The sequence below is a fragment of the Channa argus genome, chromosome 4 (genome assembly GCF_033026475.1).
Source record: "Channa argus isolate prfri chromosome 4, Channa argus male v1.0, whole genome shotgun sequence".
NCBI classification, from domain to species: domain Eukaryota; kingdom Metazoa; phylum Chordata; class Actinopteri; order Anabantiformes; family Channidae; genus Channa; species Channa argus.
The window spans coordinates 19,941,493-19,967,109 of record NC_090200.1 but is presented as its reverse complement, the minus strand read 5'-3'; the positions used below and the strand labels follow the sequence as shown (position 1 = coordinate 19,967,109).

At 41.9% G+C, this 25,617-nt stretch overlaps 2 protein-coding genes across 5 annotated transcripts in view; both read left to right on the top strand.

Moving 5' to 3' along the window:
• Positions 1 to 8,379, top strand: part of b4galnt4a (beta-1,4-N-acetyl-galactosaminyl transferase 4a) — a 136,988-nt gene extending 128,609 nt beyond the window's left edge. For 3 of the 4 annotated variants that reach the window (XM_067502247.1, XM_067502244.1, XM_067502245.1), the window contains 7 exons: positions 56 to 1,577; positions 2,070 to 2,449; positions 2,652 to 2,805; positions 2,908 to 2,980; positions 4,403 to 4,556; positions 4,866 to 4,992; positions 6,187 to 8,379. In XM_067502247.1, the coding sequence (XP_067358348.1) occupies positions 56 to 1,577; positions 2,070 to 2,449; positions 2,652 to 2,805; positions 2,908 to 2,980; positions 4,403 to 4,556; positions 4,866 to 4,992; positions 6,187 to 6,301 (2,525 nt within the window). In that variant the 3' untranslated portion in view covers positions 6,302 to 8,379. Of the gene's footprint in view, positions 1 to 55; positions 1,578 to 2,069; positions 2,450 to 2,651; positions 2,806 to 2,907; positions 3,045 to 4,402; positions 4,557 to 4,865; positions 4,993 to 6,186 lie in introns of those variants that run through there. The other variant, XR_010914244.1, reaches the window with a different exon arrangement.
• Positions 8,380 to 10,655: 2,276 nt separating this feature from the next.
• The window catches only part of abtb2b (ankyrin repeat and BTB (POZ) domain containing 2b), a 40,902-nt gene continuing 25,940 nt past the window's right edge, over positions 10,656 to 25,617 (top strand). The window contains exon 1 of the mRNA XM_067502142.1: positions 10,656 to 12,052. Coding sequence (XP_067358243.1) covers positions 11,161 to 12,052 — 892 coding nt within the window. The 5' untranslated portion in view covers positions 10,656 to 11,160. The remainder of the gene's footprint in view (positions 12,053 to 25,617) is intronic.

Genomic DNA, 25,617 nt, shown 5'->3' with positions numbered 1-25,617 from the left:
TGGATGCAAACACATATACAGAAACACACTCAGTCAACTTTGTGTCTGTCTCCAGATTTCCTCGAGGAAGAGGAAGTAGTAGAAGCTGAGGATGAGGCAGAGATTGTTGGCACACTGTCACCCAAGAAGCTGTCTCATCCCAGCCAGACCAGTCATACCTCTAACCCCTCCCATCAGCACTCAAAGCCTGGGCCCACACCAGCTGGCAGAAAAGGGGATGATGAGTTGGAGAACCCTGATGACGAGGAGGAAGAAGCAGTAAACAGTATTGTGCATCACAGAGAAAGGAGACATTTTCCACCCAGAGTTGGACAGATGGGTAGGCATCTGGACAGAGAGTGGGGACGAGAACATATACGAGGAAACGCAAGGCAGGATGCCAGGAAGGGACCTGAACAGTCCCTTCCAAAGGTACTTGAGTCAAATACTGACAGTGTGGTCCAGGGTCGCTCGCTTTCCTGGACCCACACTGGTCCTGCAGAGCTGGGCCCTGCCAGAAAAAGAGAAGCAACAGGTGGTGAAAGAGGGGGAGGAGGGAAAGGAGCTGAGTCTAAATTGAGCAAGTCTTCACTCCTTTTCCCCCAAAAGTCCTCTCTCTCTGCCTTCGCAAGCCGTGCCAAACAGATTCTCAGCAACTCTGCACATAGCAACAGGCCTTATGACAACAACCAGCTGAGTAGAAACAAGAAAGAGAAGAAAGAGGAGAACAAGATCTACATCACCAGGCCTCGACCCATTAAAGGGAGGGAGAGGGAGCAGCGTCGAGAGAGGAGAGAGGAGAGGGCTTCTCGCCACACCAGAGAGGTTTTTCCAGGGGTCTTTTTGTACCAATCTGGGAAAACCACAAGGCTGGTCAACCTGGGTGCCAAAGGACATACCGGTGGAGGAGTAACAGGTGGTAGGAGCCTTGTAAGTGCCCCTCAGCTCTGGCCCAACCCACCTACAAAGGAGGGTAAAACATCTCCTCAAAATGCCAGCATCAACATACAAAAAGAAAGTGTACCAAAGTCTGTCAGGAGGACAGCACAGGCAAAACAACCAGAGAAAAATAAGAGGAAATGGGAGAAACAGGAATTAAAGCCTACTCTCACAGCTGATCTACCCAACCAAGAAAGCCTGCTAACCCCACTATCCCATCGCATTGATTCTCCTCCAGTTACTCTGCCGAGGTTAAACTCCACAGAAAGCACTCTTCAAGGTCAGTCCCATGTCACGTCTTACCTCAGGACCTCAGAGATCACAGAATCCCAGCACCCAGACCCAGACCCCAACCCTGCAGAATTTGAGCAGGACACAAACCGCTCCAATACTGAACCTGACCCTGATCCTGAGCCAGAACCAGAGGAGGGCGAGCTGTCGGACTACAGCTACGAGGAGGTCGAGGCACGGCCAGGCTGGGCAGAGGAGAGCATCAACTGGCAGAGAACCTTCTCAGTCAATCCAATGGACTTTGAGTTGCTGCGCTCTGACTGGAATGACCTTCGCTGCAACGTGTCTGGTAATCTCCAGCTGGCAGAGAGTGAGGTGGTGGACGTGCTGGCACAGTACATGGAGAAACTCAACGAACGCAATGGAGGGTAAGTATGAAGGAGGGAGAGTGGGAATAAACTGGGACTTAGACTACTTATGGTTTGTTGCAACCTTATCAATTCAAATGTGGTTTCTTATGCTAACTATTATGTAAAGCAAAAAGTAATTTCACTAAGAATTTATTGGTCATGCACTAGTGCTTTGACTTCATGTTAGCAGACCTCTATGTTCTGATTATCATTTTCTGCAGCAGTTCTCACAAACCCAAAGTTATTTGTGTGAAGTATCATGGCCATTAACTTCGCTCTCTTTTTATTTTCCTCCTACACCACACCATGCTGGCTTCACAGCACCACAGATAATGAGTAGCAGCTTTTTTTGAATTGGTCTGCCTACAGTCAAACAATAATTAATTAGTGTTGTGAGAATGATAATAGTATTTTATATATGCACCCTTCCCCTTTTTCATGTTATTTTTCACAGCATGTACAACCTGTCAGTGTTTTTTTATTCAACCTTTTTTTCCATATGTGCCCAAGGATCTACACCCTTCTGCGAATCATCAACGTTGAGAAGCGTCGCGACTCGGCGAGGGGGAACCGTTACCTTGTGGAGCTGGAGCTCATGGAGAGAGGCCGCAGCGTGGTGCGTCTGTCAGAATACATTTACCTGCTGCTTCACCATGGCAGGCAAGGAGAGGAAAGTGTAGAGAATACGGACTCTGCCCCAGCCTCAGCGCCGGCTTCATCCATCTCAGCCGCCACCTCCAGCCACGCCACCCCACCGCCACCTCCCTCTACCAGGACCCCAGTCTGGGCTGGGGCAACCCCCTTGAGTACTGCCTATGCTAAGCCTCTGCTCTGCCAGCCGGTCATGCTACAGTGGAGAAGAGATGTCATGGTGCACTTTGTGGTGCCAGGTCAGTGAGTGTTGTAACTTGGTTAACTGAATAATCTGTAACTACCCACTAACTAAAAATTTTCATGCTTATTTTCTCTTAATCCAGAGATATTTTACATAATCAACAAATATACATCACAAGAAAAAAACCTTTTCTTAAATTTGACAGTTTTTTTTTTTACTTTTATTCTAATTTCCCTTTTGTCATTATTGGCTTTCAGTGAAGAACCAGGCACGCTGGGTTCAGCAGTTTATCTCTGATATGGAGAATCTTCATCGCCAGACAAAAGATGACAATTTCAGCATCATCATTGTGGACTTTGAGAGTGAGGACATGGATGTAGAACAGGCACTCAGAGAAAGCAGTGTGCCAAGGTGTGTTTAAGATGCAGTCAGTCTATGTAGTATATCATCATTTAGCATGCATTTAGAATATTTGAAGGCCCCCAAGTCATTTGTATGTTTTTGTTTTTACAGATACGAGTATCTTCGGAGAGAAGGGAACTTTGAGCGCTCAGCAGGACTCCAGATTGGAGTGGACACTATCGAGGTCAGAAAAACAAATACACAGAGAGAACAGAAGGTTAGCTGGCAGGAAAAGACACTCACTGAAGGTCAGCCACTCACACTGACCACTTGGCCGTAGCTGGCTGATGGACAGACAGAAAGAACACGCATGCATAATGAACACATCACTGCTAGGCTGGTCTGTCATGGGCTGTGAATCTGTTTTATCTCTAAGTCCCCTTCCCTGTTTCTCTTCACCCTCTCCCACAGCACCCAGCTGTGGATGACAGGGTATCACTTAGACATTTAGATGCATTTCCTCTGTCATGTGTATGCCAAAGCTGTCACATCCACTCCCGTTCATAGGTTATTTGTGTGCATGTGCCCTAATGCTTCTCCCTGGCTGTCTCTCTATCACACACATGCACACCCACCCACGGGGGCGTGGAGCGGCTGGAAATGTGGACAGACGTTGATCCGTCAGTTGAGTGTCAGAGCTGTTAGGGTGGGATGAAAGGCTTGTCACTCATGTCTGAATGACCTGCAGACTCTCGGAGTGAAGACAAGCCACTGGTGCTGAGCATAAACTTTCCCTCTGTCTTTAATCCCCAAGTCCCACATTAAGCTCATGTGAACATGCACGCTCATCCACAAGTATGTACCAGCTCATACACAGAGTAATCGAACAAATTCCTTCACATGTAGTTTCTTTTTCCCAGATGCAGGGTAGGTTTAGTATCTATTTAGATGTAAAGCCTGCCCTTTTTCATCTTAAACATGTTACTGAAGTGCAGGCGCTTCTCTCTCTAAGTGACAGAGAAAGAATTTTGTAACAAACACACTGCAGTATTGTAATACTCTCCACCCAAAAAAAGTCTAAATTGGTTACAATTGATTCATAACCTTGTTGCCCAAGTGCTTAGCAGGACCACAGTATGAAATTCATTGTTGCCTGTTATTTACTATATTGATTTTTATATTATTTTACTCCTTTCTAAAACACTTGATGGTCTTGCACCATCTCATTTGAATGGGATGCTTGCTTCCAGTGTATGAACCAAGAGTATCTTAGTCATTTCCAAAGTTCACGTTGAAAACCTGTCTTATTAAAAGAAATTTGTCATGGCGTGAATACAGGGAATTTGTTGTTGTTGCTCACCAAGCTCAAAAGGGTTGCAAAAGAATTTTTGAAGTGTGGACTCCACCACTCAACTTTCAGAAGTATGAATGTAGAAATTAAAAACATTCATCACAGATGTTACGCTCTAGAGTGGTGGTCGGCCAACAAAGATCACACCAAAAACAATGTGTCTAATAGTCAAGAAAGTCACAAGGAGCCCAAGGGTAAAGTTTAGGAAATAAAGGCTCACCATCAGGGCAGCACTTTATGAAAGGTGCAATACAAATAAAGTTTTGATTTGACTTGACTTGATTTAGTTTGTACCATTTGTGTGTTCTCTCACAGGACAGTCACAGCATTGTGTTCCTGTGTGATCTGCACATCCACTTCCCTCTTAACATCCTGGAAAGCATCAGGAAGCACTGCGTGGAGGGGCGCCTTGCTTTTGCTCCCATTGTCATGAGACTCGGCTGCGGTAGTTCGCCACAGGAGCCTGATGGTAACACACACACATGGAAACACACACATCACAGGCATGCAGGCACATCTGTGTTCATATACGATGTATGACACTTTCACATAATTCATGCCTACGTATCTAATGCGTGCATAGTTTGACTCATCACTCAAACCCATTCCTGACAGCTATAGACATCTGCTTTGACTTTATAATACAGGTCTGTATTTTACATGCATTTTAAAACAAAAAAAGCATACTGTACTTGAATATCAGACTCAACTCACTATGCAACATTGGTTCTCATTTTCCTTTTTAACATTCCTTTATATTATTTTATTCTTTCTACAGGTTACTGGGAGGTAAATGGCTTTGGGCTTTTTGGAATCTATAAGTCTGATTTTGATAAGATTGGAGGAATGAACACAGAGGAATTCAAAGACCGCTGGGGCGGTGAGGACTGGGAGCTTCTGGACAGGTTCTTGTTAAACATTATACACTTTTAAATATTAGTGCTACTAAAGTAAAGGCTTTGTTTACTATTTGTCACATGCCCCTTGAGCTTTTGAGCTGCCAAGTAATTTGTGCAGATTTTAGGATATGCTATTGACTATTAAAGACAGCCCCTGGGCACAGTTACCAAGTTCCGCTGGTGGTGTTTCTGTATTGTTTTATTTTAATTTGTTTTAATTTTATTTATTTATTTATCTAACTATCTATCTAGCAGCTCCAACTAGCTCACTGTTTTTAATGTCATGCCTCAAGGTTTGCTTTTATTCTTGGTCTATGGTAATAATTTATGTGTTAATACAATGAAATGTTATACATTTTTAAAGAATTGTATACCCTCTCTGACAGAAGGCCTTCATAATCTTCACCCTATCATAGTCAAAAAAAAAATTATTTTTCTATTGCAAGAAAGAAACCATCAAAAGCTGGTGACATTGTGAGGACTCAAGAAGGAAATTCGATGTTATTTCTTGTTACACATATGCTTGTGTTTAGGTTGATGACTTCAGTGAAGAAGGTTTGATGGTATGCTGGTTGCTGTCTCCTTCTTACCAGTTTTTGATTATGCAGCAAATGCATTGTCTTTTTTACTGACTTGACATCGTTGGCTCATGATTCGACTGGCCTTCTCTTACTATGCACAGACTGAGTCATTGGTATGTTTTCATTTGTAGATGTGTGTAAAAGTTTAAGCAAACATAACCCAAAAGCTAACATAATAATAATAATAATGCACAACAAATGTTTTTTATGATCAGAAGTAAAACAAATGCTCAAGGTATAAGAAAAGTTATAGTAAAATAATGACAATGAATTGGTGCAAAATTTTGCACCCCCCTTGATAAGTTAATTAAAAACTAACTTGAATTAATTTCTAATTGTCCAGATACCTGGAATTACCTACAGATGGAAATGAAACACTTTGATTTCTCGGTCTGAAGTCAGAGCCAATTTAAACTAATTTAAAGTCTTTATATGTTGTTGTTGTTGTTGTTGATATAATGTGTGATTTATTGTTGCTTAACCTGGCCATCTTGGCCTGGTCTATCATGTAAAAAAGAAATTGTAACCTCAGTGGTTAAAGAGAACATTACATTTTCACCCGTTGACACAAATGTTGGTTCCCTTTTTAACACAGAGTTTTTCTTTCGCCTTACACTAGGGTGCTGCAAAATGGTTTGGAAGTAGAGAGATTACGTTTGAGGAACTTCTTTCACTACTACCACTCCAAGCGAGGCATGTGGAATGCCCAAAACAAGAAATCTCAGAAGGGATAGCAGCCCCTGCTGGTCAGAGGATCCCAAAATCTACCTATAGATCCACTGTGTGTGAGAGAGAAACCTGTAGGAGCTCGCTCACTGCCTGAACCCTGCCTTTTTTCAAACAGGCTTTTTCAGGGATGCCTCTGTTTCTCCATTGGCCCCACTTGTACGCTTTTGTGAGGAAACAGAGTCCAAATCTGAACATTGTAAGCGAGCTGTTTACGCAGACAGACCTGAGTCATCACTTTGCCTCACTGACTGAACTACTGTACAGAGAAGAGAGTTATTTTTGTTCTCCTTCTCTCTGTCCTTTTTTGGTGCAATGTTTCTAGACAGACTGTTTTCAGACAGCTGTTTTGTGTGTGTGTGTGTGTGTGTGTGTGTGTGTGTGTGTGTGTGTGTGTGTGCGTGTGTGATTTGTGTGTCCTTATGATGACAGAAAGAACCTTTTTCTAACAAGGACATGTGAAGACAACCTAAGATCTTTTTTTGTAACATGCTCTCACATGGGAGCCTAATAGAATGTGTGTCAACCTGTAATACACATAGATTAAGTGTATTCAAATGGTGGTGTAGTTTGAGTAGAGGAACTTTGTCTTCGGTAAACAGTATTTCTTAATAGATCATCTACTACTTGTTGGATATCAATTTGATGAGGTGCTGATGTTTTCCTGATAACTGATATTTCTAATCAGAAAACCCCTTTTCCAAACCAACGCTGACAGATCCTTTACCTTTACATCTCTTTCTGTGTATTTCTTTTATCTTTGACTCATTTTCAGTATCATGCTCATTCTTATCTTACCAAACTGCTGTTTTGTAACATTACTTTTATTCACAAAGACCATATAAATGCCACCTGTTGGTAATGAATTGATTAATTTTGTTTCATTAACTGACATTTGTTTTGCTGTTAGTTATTTAAAAGTCTTTTCATTTGTGCTTACTAAACATGGCTGCATTAATATTTGGGGGTGCTATTTTCTGTTATAAAACACTGAATTAGTGAATGGTTTACATCTTCAAACTTTACTGATGGTATCCTACATTCCCTTGTCAGCTGGAACATAAACGTATAAGAGGAGGGGGGCTGGGCACTTCAATGGTTCTGATATTGTATTTACCTTGACACACAATTGTTTTTAACATTGTATGAGCTGCGTATTGCATTTCAAATACTGGATTTTGGAGGATTAAAACTCGTATCTGTTGTTTTAAACTACCACAGAGACAGGGAATGCTGTTGAAACATCAACACACTTCTTTTAAGCTTGTATAAAGCTCCAGCAGAAGGGAGAGCTTTTCACGTGTCCAACACAATGTGACAAGGCATGGCTGTTCCACAAATGTGTGCCTTTATCAGGGTTTGGCTGCAGGCAGTTTTTAAACTAGTCTAATCACAGAAGAGGGCAGGGACAGACAGATATACATTATTTATTAGCAGGCTGTAATGTCACTGTAAATCCAGATACACTTTAGAAGAAAGAAATATGATTCTCTCACATAGATTACAGATGTGTCAGTGTGTTTGTTATATTACCCTAGAAGCAAGTGGTCTTTGCAAGCCAGTTGCCCCATTTGTGAGATAGACAGAGATGGTACAAATGACTACTGAGAGGGAACACAAGGTGTTATAGAGGATCACTGGCAGCTGTAGTCCAGCAGGACCCCACCTGTTCCCATTAGTTTGGCTGCAGGCCGGGTGTCTAATGCCTCTGTTTATGCAAGATGGGACTCATTTTGATGGAGAGCAGCTGGAGGGCTCAAGTCTGGACATATTATGGATGAGAGCTATTGATCTGATATTGACTACATGATTGTTGCAATGCCCTCAAAGACCTTTTGTTTGCCTTTACAGGAGAAAGGTCTATACTGTACGTCATTTAACATTGACATGTTACTATTTAAAGAGCAAAAGAAACGCATTAAATATAAAGCTATATATGTAAAAACCATAAAAATTTAAAATAGGAATATACATTCCAAGGTAATTTCTGTGAAATTGTTTTGTAGAGAAAAGGTTTTAAGAATGTATTGTACTTTATTTTGATTTTTTTTTTTGCAAATAAAATTTTATGCTTACGCCCACATAATTGTGTTAAGTTTTTTTATATTAAATTATTTTATTTATTTTTATAGCTTTGTATACTTACCACTTACCAAGAATAGAAGTAACACCATTCCCTATCTGACCACATGGTGGTGCTCCACCCACATGGAGTGTACTCTCAGAGGTATCGTGGTTGAAAGGCTTGAAATAAATGAAACTAAAAGTAAATATATGCTTGGTTCAGACATTGTAGGAGAAAAGACACAGTATGAATCAGTAGAGATGAAAAAAGTGAGTTTAAAATCCCCCTCCCACATGCTCTCATGCGCATACCAGCCATGAGTCAAAGTGTCTTGGATCACATCCTGTATGCAAACCATTCAGCCATTCTTCACCATAAATCCATAATTCATTATGACTATTTCAGGGGGCAGCAACAGGTTTTAATACTTTTTTTTAATTATTTATAAAATTCACATCAAAACTGTATGACTCAAAAACTGTCAAACCTTCTTGGTGTATTCAGATATGATAAGACATAAGTAACTTATGGTTGGAAGTATGTTTTGCCAAGATTTTAACAGGTTCCAGGGCACTTTTAAAACCAGCTATAAAGTAAAATTAAATACAATAGCATATTAAAAGCCTCTGCAGCTCTTTTGAACATCTGGGGTTGACATCACCATCGAGTCACCTATTATAATCTGATCTAATTTCACACTCATTGTGTTTATGGCCACTGCACAGAGAAAAGTAAACATCATGAAACTGAAACTTTGAGCTGCAGAAGAGCTGATGTGTTTATAAACCACATTTAATCATTCCATGGTTTTCAGTTTTGAGTTGTCGATTCCCCTTGTATCATTTTGCACTGGGTGGTGGGCTGGTTTCATGTCTGCTCTGAGCATTTACGCACACATAGACCATGAGGTAAGAACTGTCTACACCACAGCTACACGAGGTCTGAATGAGGCAAGCACTAATCTACTGTAAATGAATCGACGCCCTGTGTATCTTGTCATATAACATTTTGAATAACAGCATAAAAGGGAGGGTAACTGGACTGAAAGCTGACCTCCCTTTTCAGTTCCCCTAAGTGAGTGATTCATATACCTTGGCGTGTGAGTTGTGTGTGTTTGAGAGTTTATTCACTCTTCCAGTACATACATAAATAGGACATACTTTGTGTCGTGTAAGTTCCAGGATTGTACATGTGCACCAGTCACTGCGACACTTTCACAATGTGTAACAGGCTAAATGTAATAAAACCCATTATGTAATAGAGTTGGACACTGTCCCATTGGAGGAGGCACACCCTACCTGTCTGTAAGTGCAGTGTAATGAGAAACAGGTAGTTACAAGCCTCTTCATGATATTTGGTTTATTTCACCAAGCATGTTAACCACCATACTAGAAACATTAAACAGGGCCACGCAATGTTCCAAATGGGGATGTTTCGTAAGAAGATTTGGTAAAACTTTGTTTTGAAAGAAAAACTTGCCCCTTTTGAAGTGTTAGTCCACTTCTGTAGAACCTATGCAATTCAGTGTATGATTTCTCAAATAGAAAGGAAAAAAGAGAAGAATGGGAGACATACCCTGTGTTGTATATACTCATTCAGGCTATTACAACACTTCTGTCTTATTGCAATTCCAAATAAGCGTTTAAAATGCACTTTCAGTGAAAACCCTAAGCCTCATCAAATCAACCTAAACACTGTTCCACCCCATAACATATTACCGAGGGATTTACACATTTAGTTTAGTTTAGTTACAGGCTGCAGGTGAGAGATTAGCTCATTGTCGGCAAAAAGCCAAATTCTCCTGAGTCACATGATGAGATAGCTGGAGTCTGCTGGGTGTGCGTTTTGGTTCCAACTTCACAGAAGAATTTCTTCAGACCCATAAATATAGGTTTAAAATGTATTATATTATATATAACACATAATATTTAATGTTAGTTAAAGACAGAAACGTGCGAATTGTTGATTTAGTTTAAATGTATGTTTGTAGCAAAAAGAATTAAACGGAAAAAACAGATTGTGAACAGTTGTGTACAAATATTTGACATATGAAGCTGCAATTAAAAACTTTGTGCGGCTATATGGCAAGTATTTAGCTCGAGCATGAAAGCAGAAATATTTTAAATAGAAATTGCCTGATGCTCATTTGAGGGACAACAAAGTTCACACACCACCCGAAGTTTCAGTTTCTGCTGATTGGCTGGCGCAAGTCTAGACTCTCTCCTGATTGGTGTATCGGCTGCTTCCGTGTTGTCACTCGGCTCCGCTCCCTCCCCTCACACACATCTGCAGCTGAGTGTGCTTGCTCGAGCGCTCCTGACGAGGCACCGGGACGGGAGAGCGATGAGGTAAACTCGGAGTTTTCTTGACTTTTCGACGGTTTTGGTCCGCTGAGGGGCTAAGTGGGACTAATTTTGAACACATGACCCCGTGTCTGGTCGTATCTGGAGAGTGAGGAGACGTTCCATCGTGTTTTGAAAGGCTGCGGGTATTTGAGTAAAGTTTAAACCCCTGCGCTGCCCGGAGTAAAGGTGAGACGGATGGGAGTTGGGTTTTCCGGACGGTTCCGTTAGTGAATGAAAACATATGGTGGTTTTGATTAACACGAGCCATAGTAGGGCTTTATGTGCCTGTGCTGTTGTGCTGTTTTGCTGTCCTGCTCTGAACTCCTATTTTAGCAGCATGTCTGACAAGTGCTGCCCCGTGTAACCAGTTGATCCAGATCAGCGAGGAGTGTCGACGGCTGCCTGACTGATTTACACCTAAACTTCTAACGAGTTTTGCAAGCGTCGTTTCAAAATAATGGCTGGACTCAGCAATGTCCACATGAAAACCCTGGAGGACCTGACGCTGGACTCGGGCTACGGGGCCGGGGACTCTTGTAAATCCCTCAGCCTGTCCTCCTCCAAGTCAAACTCCCAGGCCTTCATGACAGCCCCTCACCGGGGCAACTGGTGGTATTACTCCGGCTCCATGAACAGCAGGAACAACAGCTGGGACACAGTCAACACTGTCCTGCCCGAAGACCCTGAGGACATCTTCTCCAAGTGCCCCCGCTTACCTGAGCTGGAGGAGTTCCCCTGGACAGAAGAGGACGTGTCCAAGATACTTCGCAAAGTGGCCGAGAGTGGGAGCATTAAGGGGGGACCTCCACCCGTGTTCTCTGCGGAGGCTGTGAAGCGGCTGTCCGCTCTCCTCCGTAGGGCTCTGATCCGCATCTCCAGAGAGGCTCAGCGTCTCAGCGTCATGCACTGTCGCTGCACACGCTTCGAGGTCCAAAGCGCCATAAGGCTGGTGCTCAGCTGGGCCCTTGCAGACCAGTGCGTCTCTGCTACGGTCAAGGCGATATCTATGTACAGCATGAGCGCAGGGGAGCTGCTGAGGAAGGGCAAGTCCGCACGCTGTGGCCTCTCCTTCTCCGTGGGACGCTTCTTCCGCTGGATGGTGGACACACGCATCTCGGTGCGCATCCACGAGTACGCAGCTATTTGCCTGACCGCATGCATGGAGGCTCTGGTGGAGGAGATAGGAGCCCGGGTGCTGATGACTGAGAGAAGTCATTACGGGCCGGATTCAGTGTCAGGATGTGCGCCAGTCAGCGCAGAAGCCCTGGAGGGGGTAGTGAACAATGACGCGGAGCTGTGGGGAGTCCTGCAGCACTTTGAGCACCTGATCTGTGGAAAGAACGCCAGTGGTAAGTTATTATATTATGTAATATATTATTCAAGTCTCTTACAGACTATGTGAAATTGCTTTTTGTGTAAACTGATGCAAATTTTGCCTTGTTTTGCTGACTTTTTGTATCACACACTCTCCTTCCAAAGTTCTAGTCGCCGCTATCCACTCCCTCACAGCCCACTTGTGTGGAAAAGGTGAAATATGGCTTGCTGCTGAGCATAATAGCAGCTCTTTGTGTATGTGGGTTTGATTGATTTGTTGCTAATTTGAACTGTCATAATAGGAAAATTGTGCAGAGGCATCTATGAACGAAGTATTTTATTTCACTGAGCAAAGTTGTAAGTGACTGTGTGTAACGGGCCAATGTGATTTTAACTACTTCACTCTCATGTGTCAGTTGCAAGCTTTAGTCCTCACGTCACTCTTTTTGTCTGCTGTTGTGATTTGCAGTGCAGTGAGTGCAGCCTCCTGCCTGGACTCTACAGGCAGGAGGCTTGTCTGTTGACACAGCTCTCTGTTTATGCTGACTTCACGTCTCCTCTTCCTGCTGTGTTGACTGCACTCTTTTAAAATCCTCTGCTTCTTCCATTTCCTCATCCCGCTCTCCTCCTGTTGGACAACTCTTTCACCCACCACTGTCTCCGCCATATCTTACATCTCTCTCCATCCTCTCTCCTCCAACTCCATCTGTGCATCCTGCTCCCTGTCCATTTGTTTCCTCCACCCTCACATCCATTCTCAATCAACTCTTATTCTGCCCCCTCTTTGTCAAACCCTAGTGGACTCACTCGGCTCTTTCCATGGCTGTTTTGGCAGCCCAGTGTTGAGTTGATTCATGAGCTTCTGTTGGGACAATGTAACCCGCCTTTGTTTGTAGCCCACAACCAGCTCCCTGGAGCAGAGCTTTATACTGCAGCACAATGGCCTTTTGTTGTGTGATCGTGCAGCTTAGCCCAATGCAGAGGGAGTGAAAACAAATGCTTGGGAAGCTGGGCACACGAGTGCACAAATCCACATATATACACATATGCACAACAGAAAGAGAATAAGGGCCAGGAAAAATAAGTGGAATTACACATTGTAGAGCTGTCATTGGAAAGTTAAGACATTGTCATGCAGGAACACCTTTCTGTTTAAGCATGCCCTCCATGTGAAGAAGAGGTCAGTGCTACATCGACATTCTACAGGCCTGAAATCAGTCAGCACTTAACACACAGTACCTGCACACTCATTTACTCATACTAATGTATTTCATATTCAGTCCCTCAAGCCCTGTTTTCATCATAGTGAGAACGGAATTTAGCCTGCAGATGCAAAAAAACAAAAACAAAAAACAATAGAGCCAATTGCATTGAAGTTTAGTTAACATATGCTTGAGTTAAAACTATTAGAATGATAAAATAAGTTAAAAGGCAGCTTATAGCAGTCGTTCACCTCAAAGTCGTTTGATTGGGTTTCAACTTGCCTATTTTGGTGAGTTCAGTTGGTTTGAGAAAGACTTGTGTTTCTGTCTGTGTGTGCATGTATGTGTGTGTGTGTGTGTGTGTGTGTAATAACAACAGACCACTGTTCTGACCACCCCAGCTTTTTATAGACTGGGCCCTGCAAGCCACATACCCCTCTACCACCTTACCACCTGACACTCCACACCCTAAACCTGGCTTTTAGCACCCACCCCCTGCTGAAGTCCCCCTTCCCTCCACAACCACCACAACTGTCAGTGTACACAAAAGCAAAGATCCATTTTCCGCTCTTAAACCAGACTCTAAACAGGAGGGTAAACTTCTGATCATATGGCAGGACACAGTCTGATAAATACTAATCCCTCCCTCTTGATTTCTTTCAGTTTCTTTGACTCTTTCTCAAGGGCTGGCCCACATCTGGAACTTTTTAAGTCAGTAATGACTTCTACGGCTCCAATAACAATTCTGAAAACTCCCTTTCTCCCTCCCTCCCTTCCTCCTCTCCTTCTGCCCCTTCTTCCTCACTCTCACTCTTGGTTCTCTCTTTTTTTTCTTTGCTATTGCGTTCATGTCCACTTTGTCTTTATCTGTTTATTTCTTCTGGTCTACAGGGAGTGCATTAGAGGAACTTGGTTGTGATGTGCCAGGATCTTATTCATTACACATGCACACCCTTGCGCAAGCACATTCACATACACACAGACTCCGAAACCTATTTAGTCTGCTGTGCGTGCATTCAAAGGGCTCTACAGCACTGGTTGAACTCACTACCCAGTACCACTATACAGAAGAATCCATTTGTCAGTCATTTCTTCTCACGAGGAAATAGCATAAGCAAGCTCTTCCTGGTATAATTTGTATTGATAGTACTGTAGGGCATTTTAAAGTGCAGACTAGTAGCTTTACTAATGGATGATGGAAATAGCTATGAAATCATTGATTTTTGTGGCTGGCACAGAGTCTGTTAAACTCTCCTCTAGAATGGTTTTCATAGTGCTGCCCTACTTGAGTATTTGTGATTTCGCTCACAAGAGCTGCAAGGATGCTAGAGTTTTGTCTATATATTTTTCCCACCTCAACTCATATAGCAGTAGTCCAGTACTTGGATATTAACATTGTGTACAACCTGTCCTAACTTTTAGCTTTCTCAACTGCTTCCATTCAAAAATGTCAGTAGTAGAAAATTGAGGTCGTAAAGCACTGTTCTAAAGCTTGTGAATAAATGTGAAGCGGGGACTAGCTGAAAGAGAGCATTCATGCTCAGCACAATTTACCTATGTAGATAAACTTAGCCCAAACTAACAAAAAATGTTTTCAGTTTTTCTGCTCCAGCTCTATAAATGTTGTAATGTAAAAAAGGCTGTGAGTAATGGGTGCACTGAGAGAGCAGGGCATATGATTTGCTGCTCAGTATTTCCCTAAATATGTATGTAACCCAGAAAGAGGCGTGGGAACAGTGGTCAGAAAGTTGCAGGGAGAGCAGCCCAGCACTGTGGTCACACAGATGGGGAAACCAGCACTCTGAAAATACAGTCCTTCCTCCACAAATCTGGAGCAGTATCTAATACAGTTTTGGAAAACACATTAGGTTATAATATTACTGTGAAATAAACTCCGGTTCAGGCTTCGAGTTTTAGGCACACTGCAGAATCTCAGGATCTAACAACAAGTATCAGGTCAGCATGTCTAGTCATATAGCTTAAGGCTTTAGTGGGTAACAAGGGTTAATCCTTTACAAAACACTACAATTTATGTTTATATTTAAGTGTATGACAGTGTTATGTGCTGGTGCATGTACCACCTCAGGCTACCCACACACACACTGATGGTCCATGTCAATGTTTGCACTGGCTTCTTGTCCAGTCCCAGCTGTGAAAACACTGGCGCATTAGAGTGCTGCCATACACATGTGTTTGAATATGTTCATCTGTGAGTGTTTAAATGTACTTGTGTTGGTATAGACTATTCTTGGAAAAGCTTGAGTAATGTTTTTTGGATGTGACACAACAAATGAAATGAGCAGTTATCGCTGAACCAGTGACATGTACTTAGAAACCTCCAACTGATTTCCTTTTCTTTGATGCATGTCACGTAGTTTACAAAAATCTACAGTAAACAAAGTAAAATAACCCTCATGGATTTTATATTCCCTTGTGTGGCCTGTCTTTACCCTCTCTTCTTCGAAATTTCACAGTTTTGATCTCCAGCCATGCTCCTCCTTTTACATTACAGCAGGATGAGTCATGCTTCTTAACACTATTTATAGTAAAGCACTGACAGGGAGGAAGCAGAGAAAGAAGGAATTATTAGATATTTGAAAGAAAAGGGCAATTGACAAAATGAGACACAGAAATAGTGACAGCAAACCTGGAAGCATACTGTACAGACAGGAGAGTTGCGACTATTGATGAGGTAATTTAGCTTGTTTAGATTGGAAAATGTGCAGCCAATGTGTCATGTGCGTTGCCACTGTGAGTCCTCCCTATGCTTCTTGGGGGGAATCTGTACTACACATTGAGTCGGAGTTTCAGGTCTTGCACCTAATGAGAAAAGCAGGATGACTGGCTGGAACATGATTGGAGTCTTGGCCTGGGCAGCTTAGTGCATTTTTTGGATAGTGGCATTGGTTTGTTGAAAGGCCTTTCTGGATCAGAGAACTGCCACGTGCACCTGTACTGAAGTCTGGTTTTGAAATTCTAATACAAAAATGTTTTAGTTGTCAGAAGTCAAAAGTTAAGGGTCATATGTAGTCATACAAGTAAAGGTGGGTGTTATTAAGTAGAAAAACTTATAAGACTGGAGACTTTAAGAAAGTGTTGTAACCTGGCTAGATGCAACCCACTGAACATAACGTTAACAGTTGACTCTCACCATAGGTCACTCATTTAGCGGTGATAAAGAAATTGTCAATATCAAATTCATTTAGCCTAAGCACTTTTTATAAACAGATATTTAGTAATTTTTTGAAATAAAAAATGGTGCTGATATAGTTTCCTGTACGAAGGAAATGAGCAGTTGACCAAAATATGCACAGATGCACTTTACTTTAACACATTACAATGTTTATGACGCCCATAGCAATTTGCTTGTACGGTGCCGTTAGCTGGAAGAACAGATTGTTGAGGTCAGCTTAAGAAACCTTGGATGGTGATTGAGGAGCTGACTTTGTTTTTAAGGATGATTGACAGAAAGTACAGGCACAGGGCCATCACTGCTTATGCTTCTCAGGATCACATTGGCCTTGGTTGCCACGGGCCTTTTTTTTTTTTGTCCATCTTGCTCACTTAGCCAGTAGCTATAGCAACACAAGCCAAAAAGGAAAAAGGGGTGGGTTGGAAACATAACCAATAATGATTCAACATTGCTTTTAATTTATGAGACTGAGGTGCAAGAGAAAATGATATTCAACTTTGCTGCCTACACAGAGTGAGGATCAGGACAAAGCGATGGAGCAGCGGCTTCTAAGGAATTCTTTCTTCTATAGCTTATATTTATTTTCGGGGAGTTGGTTACTTAAGAGTTAGTTACAGAAGATGCACATAAGAATTGTGGCTACAGAGGAGAGGTATTGCAATAATACTCAGTTTCTAACATACTGTTATTAATACTTAAATTGCATACCATATTATTGTACGCAACCCTGACACGTGAAATCACGTGCAGTAAGTCTGCATTGCATTAAATACTTGTACTACAACTTACCACTAAAATCATCAGTTCTACTGCTGCTTACCCCCATGAAATCAGCAGCAAACAATATTGTTATAATTGTTAATTGACATTAGCTTGGTTTCACCAGCATCTCTGCATGTACACTCAAGCAAAACTGAAGCCAGCTAGTGCGGCAGATACTGAACCATTCTGTGGGTGATTTGTTACTATTTAATTACACACAAACAAATCACATAGGCAGGCGGGGAAAAGTGAGGAGAGGGGGCATGGAGAAGAATCAGAGAGTGTGTAGTTTAACTGAAAACAGATTTATCTGACATGGGATTGGATATAATAACCCCTTGCCGTGTTCTGTGGTGAAATCTCTTGGAATCATGTTGACTTGGCTGCACAGAGCCATGGAGAGATAATGTTTGAGGAAAGATGGAGCTGTAATCCCACATATGCTCTCTGATTGGGATCTATATAGTCAGGTTGGCCAGAGCTAAATCTCTGCAGTTGAGGAACAGTGTATGTGTGTGTGCATGTGTATGTTCATGTATGTGTGCCAAAGGAAGGGCTGTGATCAGTGGCACTGAAAAAAGGACACTGCTTCTTTTGGAAGCTCTTCAGCCAAGCTAGAAAAGTGATCATTTTCTTCTTCTTCCTTTTGAAGTTTAAACTTTTGTTGTTTTTGTAAAAGGGTTGAAAGAGGGCTTTTTGTGATGCTGTCAGTGACCTCGTTGTACAGTGGAGTCATGGAGTATCAGTGTGTGGAGGCTGAATGACAAACCTCAGATAAATTGCTCTGGAAGAGCAAACACATTGTATAGCTGAACACAAACTCCCTCATTCTTTAGTCAGTGTTCTCTTTTCACATGTACATCTATTATTAACCTATGCACAGTTTATCATGATAGCAGCTTGTCATAGAAGTTTAACCAATTTAAAGCAGGACACACGTCATCATACAATATACCAGGGTCCTCAAAATCAGGGAAGCCTCCTCCAATTTCTTTTATTGACTGAGCATACTGAGTTTACAGCTTGCATGATGTTTGTAACCAGTTTCCCCAACACCCCAAACTGCCAGCGAATTTTCCAGGGAGAGTAGTTGGACAAAGAGAGTGTGTTATGGAGTGAAAAAGAACAGGGAGGAGAATGGAAAATGAACAGCAGCTTTTATAACAGAATTGCTGAGCCCATCATGACAGGTTCACTGAGGTGTGTGTGAATGTGGGGTATTTTCCCCATCCGTCATAAGTAGGTCACCACAGCATTTGGATATTTGGCATATGCATTTTTTAAACTTTGATGTCCTGCTGTCTCCCCCCTCTCTGCCTCTCTCAACTGACAGTGATAGAATTGATGCTTTTGAAAACGATTGCTCTGTGTGTGCGTGCTGACCTGGAAATGCCTTTTCTTTCAGTCTGGCTGATTGAGAGTTGGCACAGTGATTGAACACAAGCAGATGCAGCTCTCTCTGGAATGACAGCTCTTTCTTACTTACATTGACCTAGTGGAGGCAGGAATTAATTCAGTGTGCTTCTAGTAGTTTTCATTGCTACCATCAGCATGAGCGATACTTCTTTTCTTTGTCTTTTTTCATCCTCCTCTCCCCCTCTCTCGCTTCTCCCCCTCAGACGCTGGAATGTGTTTGTTTGTGCATTGAGCCAGTAGCTCCGTCAGCACCAACATGTAAACACTGAGCACACCAACTTGTTTGAATCTTTTTTTGCCCACACCACAAGAAACGTCCTGCAGATATTGAAATCTCTGCAGGTTGATGTCATTAAAAGTCGGTCTGATTTGAGTCTTTCTTCTACTACTATACAGCACCTTGCAGCTCTTATCCATCCTGATCATCTGTTTTTCTACTTCCTAAAACTATCCTTCCCAATGCGGTTGGTGGTTGTTCTCAACCCACAATGATTAAGCCCTGGCTCTGGTCCTCACCTTTAGAGCTTTGCATGCTTTCTCTGTACTGTCTCTTTCCCACTTACTCTCTGCCGCCAGACAGCTTACATTTCCAAAACATTTCCAGCTGCAACCCTGTAGCCAGTCCTGTTTCCTTAAAAGATCACCTGTTGGGTCAAGGTCACCCAGAAAGACACATTGTGATTAAAAGAGCCACAGCAATACACACAGCATATTTAGACCAAAACCATGTACAGTAAGGCTTCCTGGAATTCCCTTGTGGTTAGTGGAGGGAAGGAGCACATTTAGAGCTTTGCCATATGGAGAACACATGTGGGCACAGGAAACAAACTCAAGGCAAGGCACCCCCAGCCTTAGTGTTTAGTCTCTTTCTGCTGATAGGATCTGCAGAGCACAGTTTTGTAACTAAAAGAAGATGTGTATTATTAGGGAGTGTTAGCAACAAAACATATAAGAAATTTAGGTGTGACTCCCTACCACTTAGGTGTGCAAAATATACAAACTTGGATCTTGTTAAGGGATGCAGGCAGAGCTGAAACAGTCCCCATCAGATTTGCATGTATTTGCAATGCAGACTGAAGACGTCTATGTGTTCCCTTTGAAGATGTTTAGGTGTATGTTTGTGTCTTTGTCTAAATTGTGTTTCTGCGGCAGGGCTTGACAACCTTCACATATGGCTGCTGTGATAAGAAAACTGTGATGTGATGCTTTGTTTGTGTGACTGCGTGTCTGTACAGGATATATCTCTTTGGGTAGGATTCCACTAATTTAGGCTACATCTGTGTATAATTGTGTGCATGTGTGGGCCCATGTCCATGCAAGTATGTGTTCAACTTATTATTTGGATATTTTCAGAGAATTAGTGGGCTCTGTCTATTCATCCACATCTGCCGCCTCTGTCGCCCTTCCTCTCTTCCTCCCTGACTCTGTCTGTGTTGTGTTGGTCATCTGTGTGTCACTGCAGGGTGACAGACAGAGCTTTACATAATACAATCCAACAATGGTGGCCAAGTTTCCTCTCCAGCATTGAGATAATCTGTCTTTGAGCATGACATGGGTGGGGTGGGGGGGAGAGAAGATAGAAGTGGGAAGAGGGTGGAATTTCACCCTGATGAAAGGACACGTTGTTTTAGGATGTTCAGAGAAATTTAATTTTCTTTGGTTTAGATTATGCCAAACAACTAAAGGTGTTTAAAGATGATGAGTGGTGTGCACAGGTTTTCTTTTTTCAAATTTTCCAGTTTGTGTGCTAATTCTGCTGCTAATTTCGGTGTCCCATTATTGTCCCATATTGTGTAAGTATGAATTAGATTAATAACAATAATAATAATCTTAAGGGACTTTTTGTCACTACTGTGTCTTTGTCTATGCAGTGGAGTGGAGACTGCAGAGGAAGTCAGTCAGACAGCAGTTAAAGAGAGCATGGCTTAAACCAGCTATAAAGCACCCCCCAGCAGCCCCCATTCCACCTTAAAGAGCAAAATACATGTTCATGAGCTCATCAAACTTGATCAGATTTAATTACAAAGGTTTAAAGATTTGCTCCACCTGCATGGCCTACTCAGCACTGTTTAAGCGTTTACATTACTTTCCACGCGTTTTGTATTAAGTAACACTCCATACCGTGCACATACTGTACATACATGAGTCTATATGTTAGTGCTCTGGTCCTATATTTCTTCTATGCAGATTGAAAAGGACGAAATTGTGGATCTGGAGTGGTCAGCACACCTTTCTGCCATTTCTGCCAAACACACCAACAATACAGTGCTTTGTCTAATAGTAATGGTTTTTGTAATATGTTCTCCACTAGTGAAGTCCCATACAAAAGGTGTCTTTCAGCAATCCAGTCAGGTGCTAAGAAGGGGTGTGTGTGTCTGCATCATATGGTTTAAGGCGGAAGATGTGTTAGGGATTTAGAGTGGACAAGGGGAAGGTCAGCCTAACGGTCAGCAAGTCATAAGTCACAACACCCTCCCCCCAGCCTGTCAGCTGGATCCGAGACAAACTGGGAGTATGGGCGACTCTTACTCACTGATGTGGTTTCATACAAACATTCTGAAAAAGTTGGGTTTGTTTGTTATACTTTTCCAGTCAAAAAATTATTTGGATGTAGGATTTGTGGATGGTATCCAAAGGAAACAGCTGTTTAATGTCAGGAAAACAATGGAGAAATTTAACAGAGATGGAGACCCACACGTGGAAACACAGGGAGGTGATTTCTTGATGCAACTCTCTGACTGTGATAACTCTGTTATAACACTGTGGCTCAAACTCTAGACAACACGGATAACAAAGAACAGAATTTGCCTGTACACACACATAAAAAAACAAAACAAATACCACTTATATAAATAAAGATAAAGACACAGACTGATAAGTGGCAAGCAAACACAGAGGCATGGGAAGGAATTTACTTTATCAGCATGTGGTGGCCTTTTCCCTTGGATGCACGTGTGACAACTAGCACTTCTTACACTCACTAGGATTTATGTATGATATCCCCACAAAACAGAGGAAAGGAAAACTGATCTTCAACACTCATCACATCTGGAGGAATAGCTACTGTATAATCCCCAGCTTCATGCTGGGAAAGACAAACTTTAGTTGAGGCCTCTCTTCTTGTCCTGAGCCCATGGAACCCCTCAAAGTTGCTCTCTCTAGTATCAATTTGTTCCACTCTTCATCTCTTTTGCTGCTCCCTGTCTTGAAATGCCATCATTATCTCCTGCACAGAATAGCACAAGTATACAAGTAACAGCATTTTGTACATGTGCATGAGACAGAGTGAGTGAAAGACAGGTGTTTTGAATGTGTTTAAGTCTCTAACTGCAGATGAATAGAAAGGAGACAGAGGCCCTGATTTCAAAAAAGCTTTTCTTGAACTTGCTACATGTTAAATCTTCTTGAAAATGAAAATTCTAACTAAACTAAAATTAAAATTCTTATAGGTCATGAAGATGAAAGTAGCTGAAATGGATTTATGTGGCTCAGTGCAGGGAGATAAAGACATGTAAGTGTGAAGGACAATGACAGAGAATGTAAAAAAAATCAGAGCAAGAAATGAACTTGCTTAGTGCCCTTTTGCTGTAGTGTACTTCAAGTGCTTTGAAGACCATAATTAGCTTCTGACCGATTCATATTGATATCCAGAGGATGGTGAGGTTAGCAGTTAGCCCACTAGTAAAATGAGGTCAGGTACCATTCATGATCTGGCTTTTGCATCTATGCCTGCAGATAACACACTGTGGCTCTCTGTTTGGGCATTCTTTGTCATGTATGGCTCCTGTGTCACCACAGCATGCAAACGGAATCAGAGAAAGACTTGCCACCATTGCATTTTCTTTCAAACCTTCTCTTTGCTTCTCATCCTTCTCCCTCTGTCTTTTGGTTGGCTCAGTGGCTATCTCTCTATACTTCTTGCCAGGCTAAGAGTTGGCAAGAGACTTTCCACACAGGGCTGCTGCAGTTTGCTTTTGTATGCTCCTGAGAACCTGCAGCTCAGAGAACGGCTGGAGAAGGCATCATTATATCCCTACGTGTGCACACACATACACACACAATCTGATTAATAAAAAGACAGAGCTGTAGACAGGATAAGAGAGAAAAGAAAAGAGTGATAACTAAAAGAAGCATTAATTAGCTAAACAGGTTGATGTGAAATGTTTAGAATTTGCATCAATATTGCAATTTAAAAGAACACCATTTTTAAACTGCAAAGCTGCAGTTTATATAAATATTTTATATGATGCTAAACACAAATCAAAACACCCATTGAAATTTACATGGGTGTAGGGAAAGGCAAGATATCCCTTCACATATTGATTAAGGCCAATACTAAATAAAGTGTCTCATGCCATCATGCACATGCTTCAGCCAGACTGCAAAGCCTGAACTGTGTGGAGCATGAAGAGAGCATACTGAAAAATACAAGGGATAAATTGCACACTAAATTTGAACCAAAGTTTAACAATCACTTTTCACATACATATATACATACATACATACATAAATAATTCTTTAGCTCTGAAAAACAGAAACATGCATAATGTATTATAAAACATTAATGAAATGATTCTTAGTTGCTTCTGCAAATAAGTAAATGTATGGACATCTGTGCTAAAATGTTTGCATATCATTAGGCTATGGTTACTTGTGGTAAGTGTATAGTTAGAGCTTTACGAGGCTGCCACATTGCTTTGAGCTAAATGCTAAATATACAAATATGCTGGTATTTGTGAGGTAAAATAATTTCTATGTTCACCATCTTAGTTTAAGATGGTGATAGATGATGGCCTTTTTTAAGTAACTTTCATAGTGCTCTCAGCCCCTCTTTTCTTCTGCGCTTTTCCTCGCAGAATGCATCTAAACAACTCTTAATCACCTGCTTTTGGTTGTCAAGCATGAGCCAGTTTCTGCCGCTCTCACTGAGTGCTCATTGAGAAGAGGCGGGAGGAGAAAAAAAATTAGCATGTTAAAGCAGCTTAGTATCAGTAGAGAGAGGACAAAGAACATGAAAAGCGTTGTTACCAGTGTTTATAGGATAATCTTACTTCATTGAAACTGGTCACCCTCCTCCCGCTTAGTATGTTCTTATTTCTGCATTTACCCCCTGCTTCTTTTTATCAATTGTCCCATCTGTCAGAACTGTGAGATCTTTAAAGTCCTCCAGTTTTTCTTACTGGAGTTTCTTTTGTCATTTTGGGTGCACATTCTCCAGTTCTTCCAGATGTCTTGCCTGCTGTGGTTCTTGCACCTCCCTTCCTGTGCCCTTTTTTCTGCCACTGTAAGTTCTCCTTCTTTCAGGCCTTTCTCTAACTTTATAACCATCTGGTTCCCTTTTTCAGGCTCTCCTAAATCCAGTTTAGGAAGCTGAATTGTTGTTTTGGAACTCCAGTGGGGTTCGTCTTCCTCAGATTCCTCTCCTCTTTGCCACCAGAGTTTTTTTGAGATGTCTTTGTGAACTTAAATTTCTATATTGGTTTTCCGAAATACACACACTTTATCCAAGAATTCCCCAACTCCTCCCCATCCTCATTATAATGTGTTATTTTCTTCCTATACTTCTCTCAAGGGGCAAAAGGTAAAATGTAGCCTATTATTCTGCCATTTTTGCAAGCCCTTCTGAGATTTCAGTCTGAAATTGGAGTGTGTGCATATATTTGTGTGTGTGTGTGTGTGTGTGTGTGTGTGTGTGTGAGTGTTTTAAGCTTAAGGCTTTTTGTAGTCTAAACCTAAACTTAGGGCAATTCGCATGCAGTTGAATGAAATATCCCACGAGCCTCTGATTCTGTCTGTCTAGCCTTCGTGGTCACGGGGTTTCCCGAATGAGCAAACTGGGACGTGCTGTTTATCTTGGAATGGGTTAGTAGGTACAAGAAGTAAAAGGTTGGAACAAAGAAAAAAAAAAGATTGGGCAGAATGTAGTTTCGAGGAGCAGGATATCAGCTGGACCTGCACACATGCCCCACAATCATCATCACACCAGGACAGAACCTACAGTGGGAAAAGGCGAATGAAAACAGATTTGTCAGTCATTCTGCTGTTTTCACAGGAGCTGTGTGAGCATGTGCATGAATTGCCCTCTCCCTAGTCAATTACATTCTTCTGAAGCACTCACAGACCCATGTACAACACTCCTTTAAAGGTTCTCTGCTGGGCTGTCGGGTCTCTCTGGGAAGGGTAGAGGGGTTTGTGTGTTTAGTGTGTGTGGTCAGGATGTGGCTAGCACCTCTTACTAGTCATGATTTACTAACAATACCCATGGTGGTTAGAGCCTGACACACACATATTACAAGACTGAGGGGGTTGACCGTACAACAAACTGGAAAATATTCTGCAATTGCCTGATTTTGTAATAGTCTCACATGAGAAGTGCATGTTGTTCATGACGATTTATTGGTTTTTTCCAGCCATGCTAGGCTTTATTAATTGCCGGGATTTATAAAATATTATGTGGCCAGTGTAAAATGTCTGTGTGTGTATGCCAGGGTGTGAGTTTCCCTGTGTTTGTGTGTTAGGAAGGACTCACAATCTGTCAGTTATTATTTAGCTCTTGTGGCTTTGGGAGGCACTGTGGGAACATCAGTTAAAGTGAACCGACTTGCCTTTTTTGATCCTTGGGAGGAAATACATTAACACATACACACTGAATTACCCGGATTCCTAAGAAGTTAAATGCCAAATTGCCTTTAGCTCTGACATTGCTGGTACTTCTTCAACTTAAATTCTGTCCTTTGGTAAAGTGCTCTGTTTTTCTAATTAGAAGAAATATGGTGAGGTTAGAGGGAGAAGAAACCGAGAAAGGCAATAGTGTCTTGAGGGGACATCTCCTCTAGTCTCTGGTATATTTTGCCTTTCTTTTTCCATCTGCTCCTTAGAGCAGAGGGTTTCGGTAGGTGGTCTACAGACAGCTTGGAGGAGTAGCGTCTGGAAGACACACAAACACACACACACATATGCACACATATATAGACACTGACAGAGAGAGCGAGAGAGAGAGAGAGAGAGAGAGAGAACATAATCACAT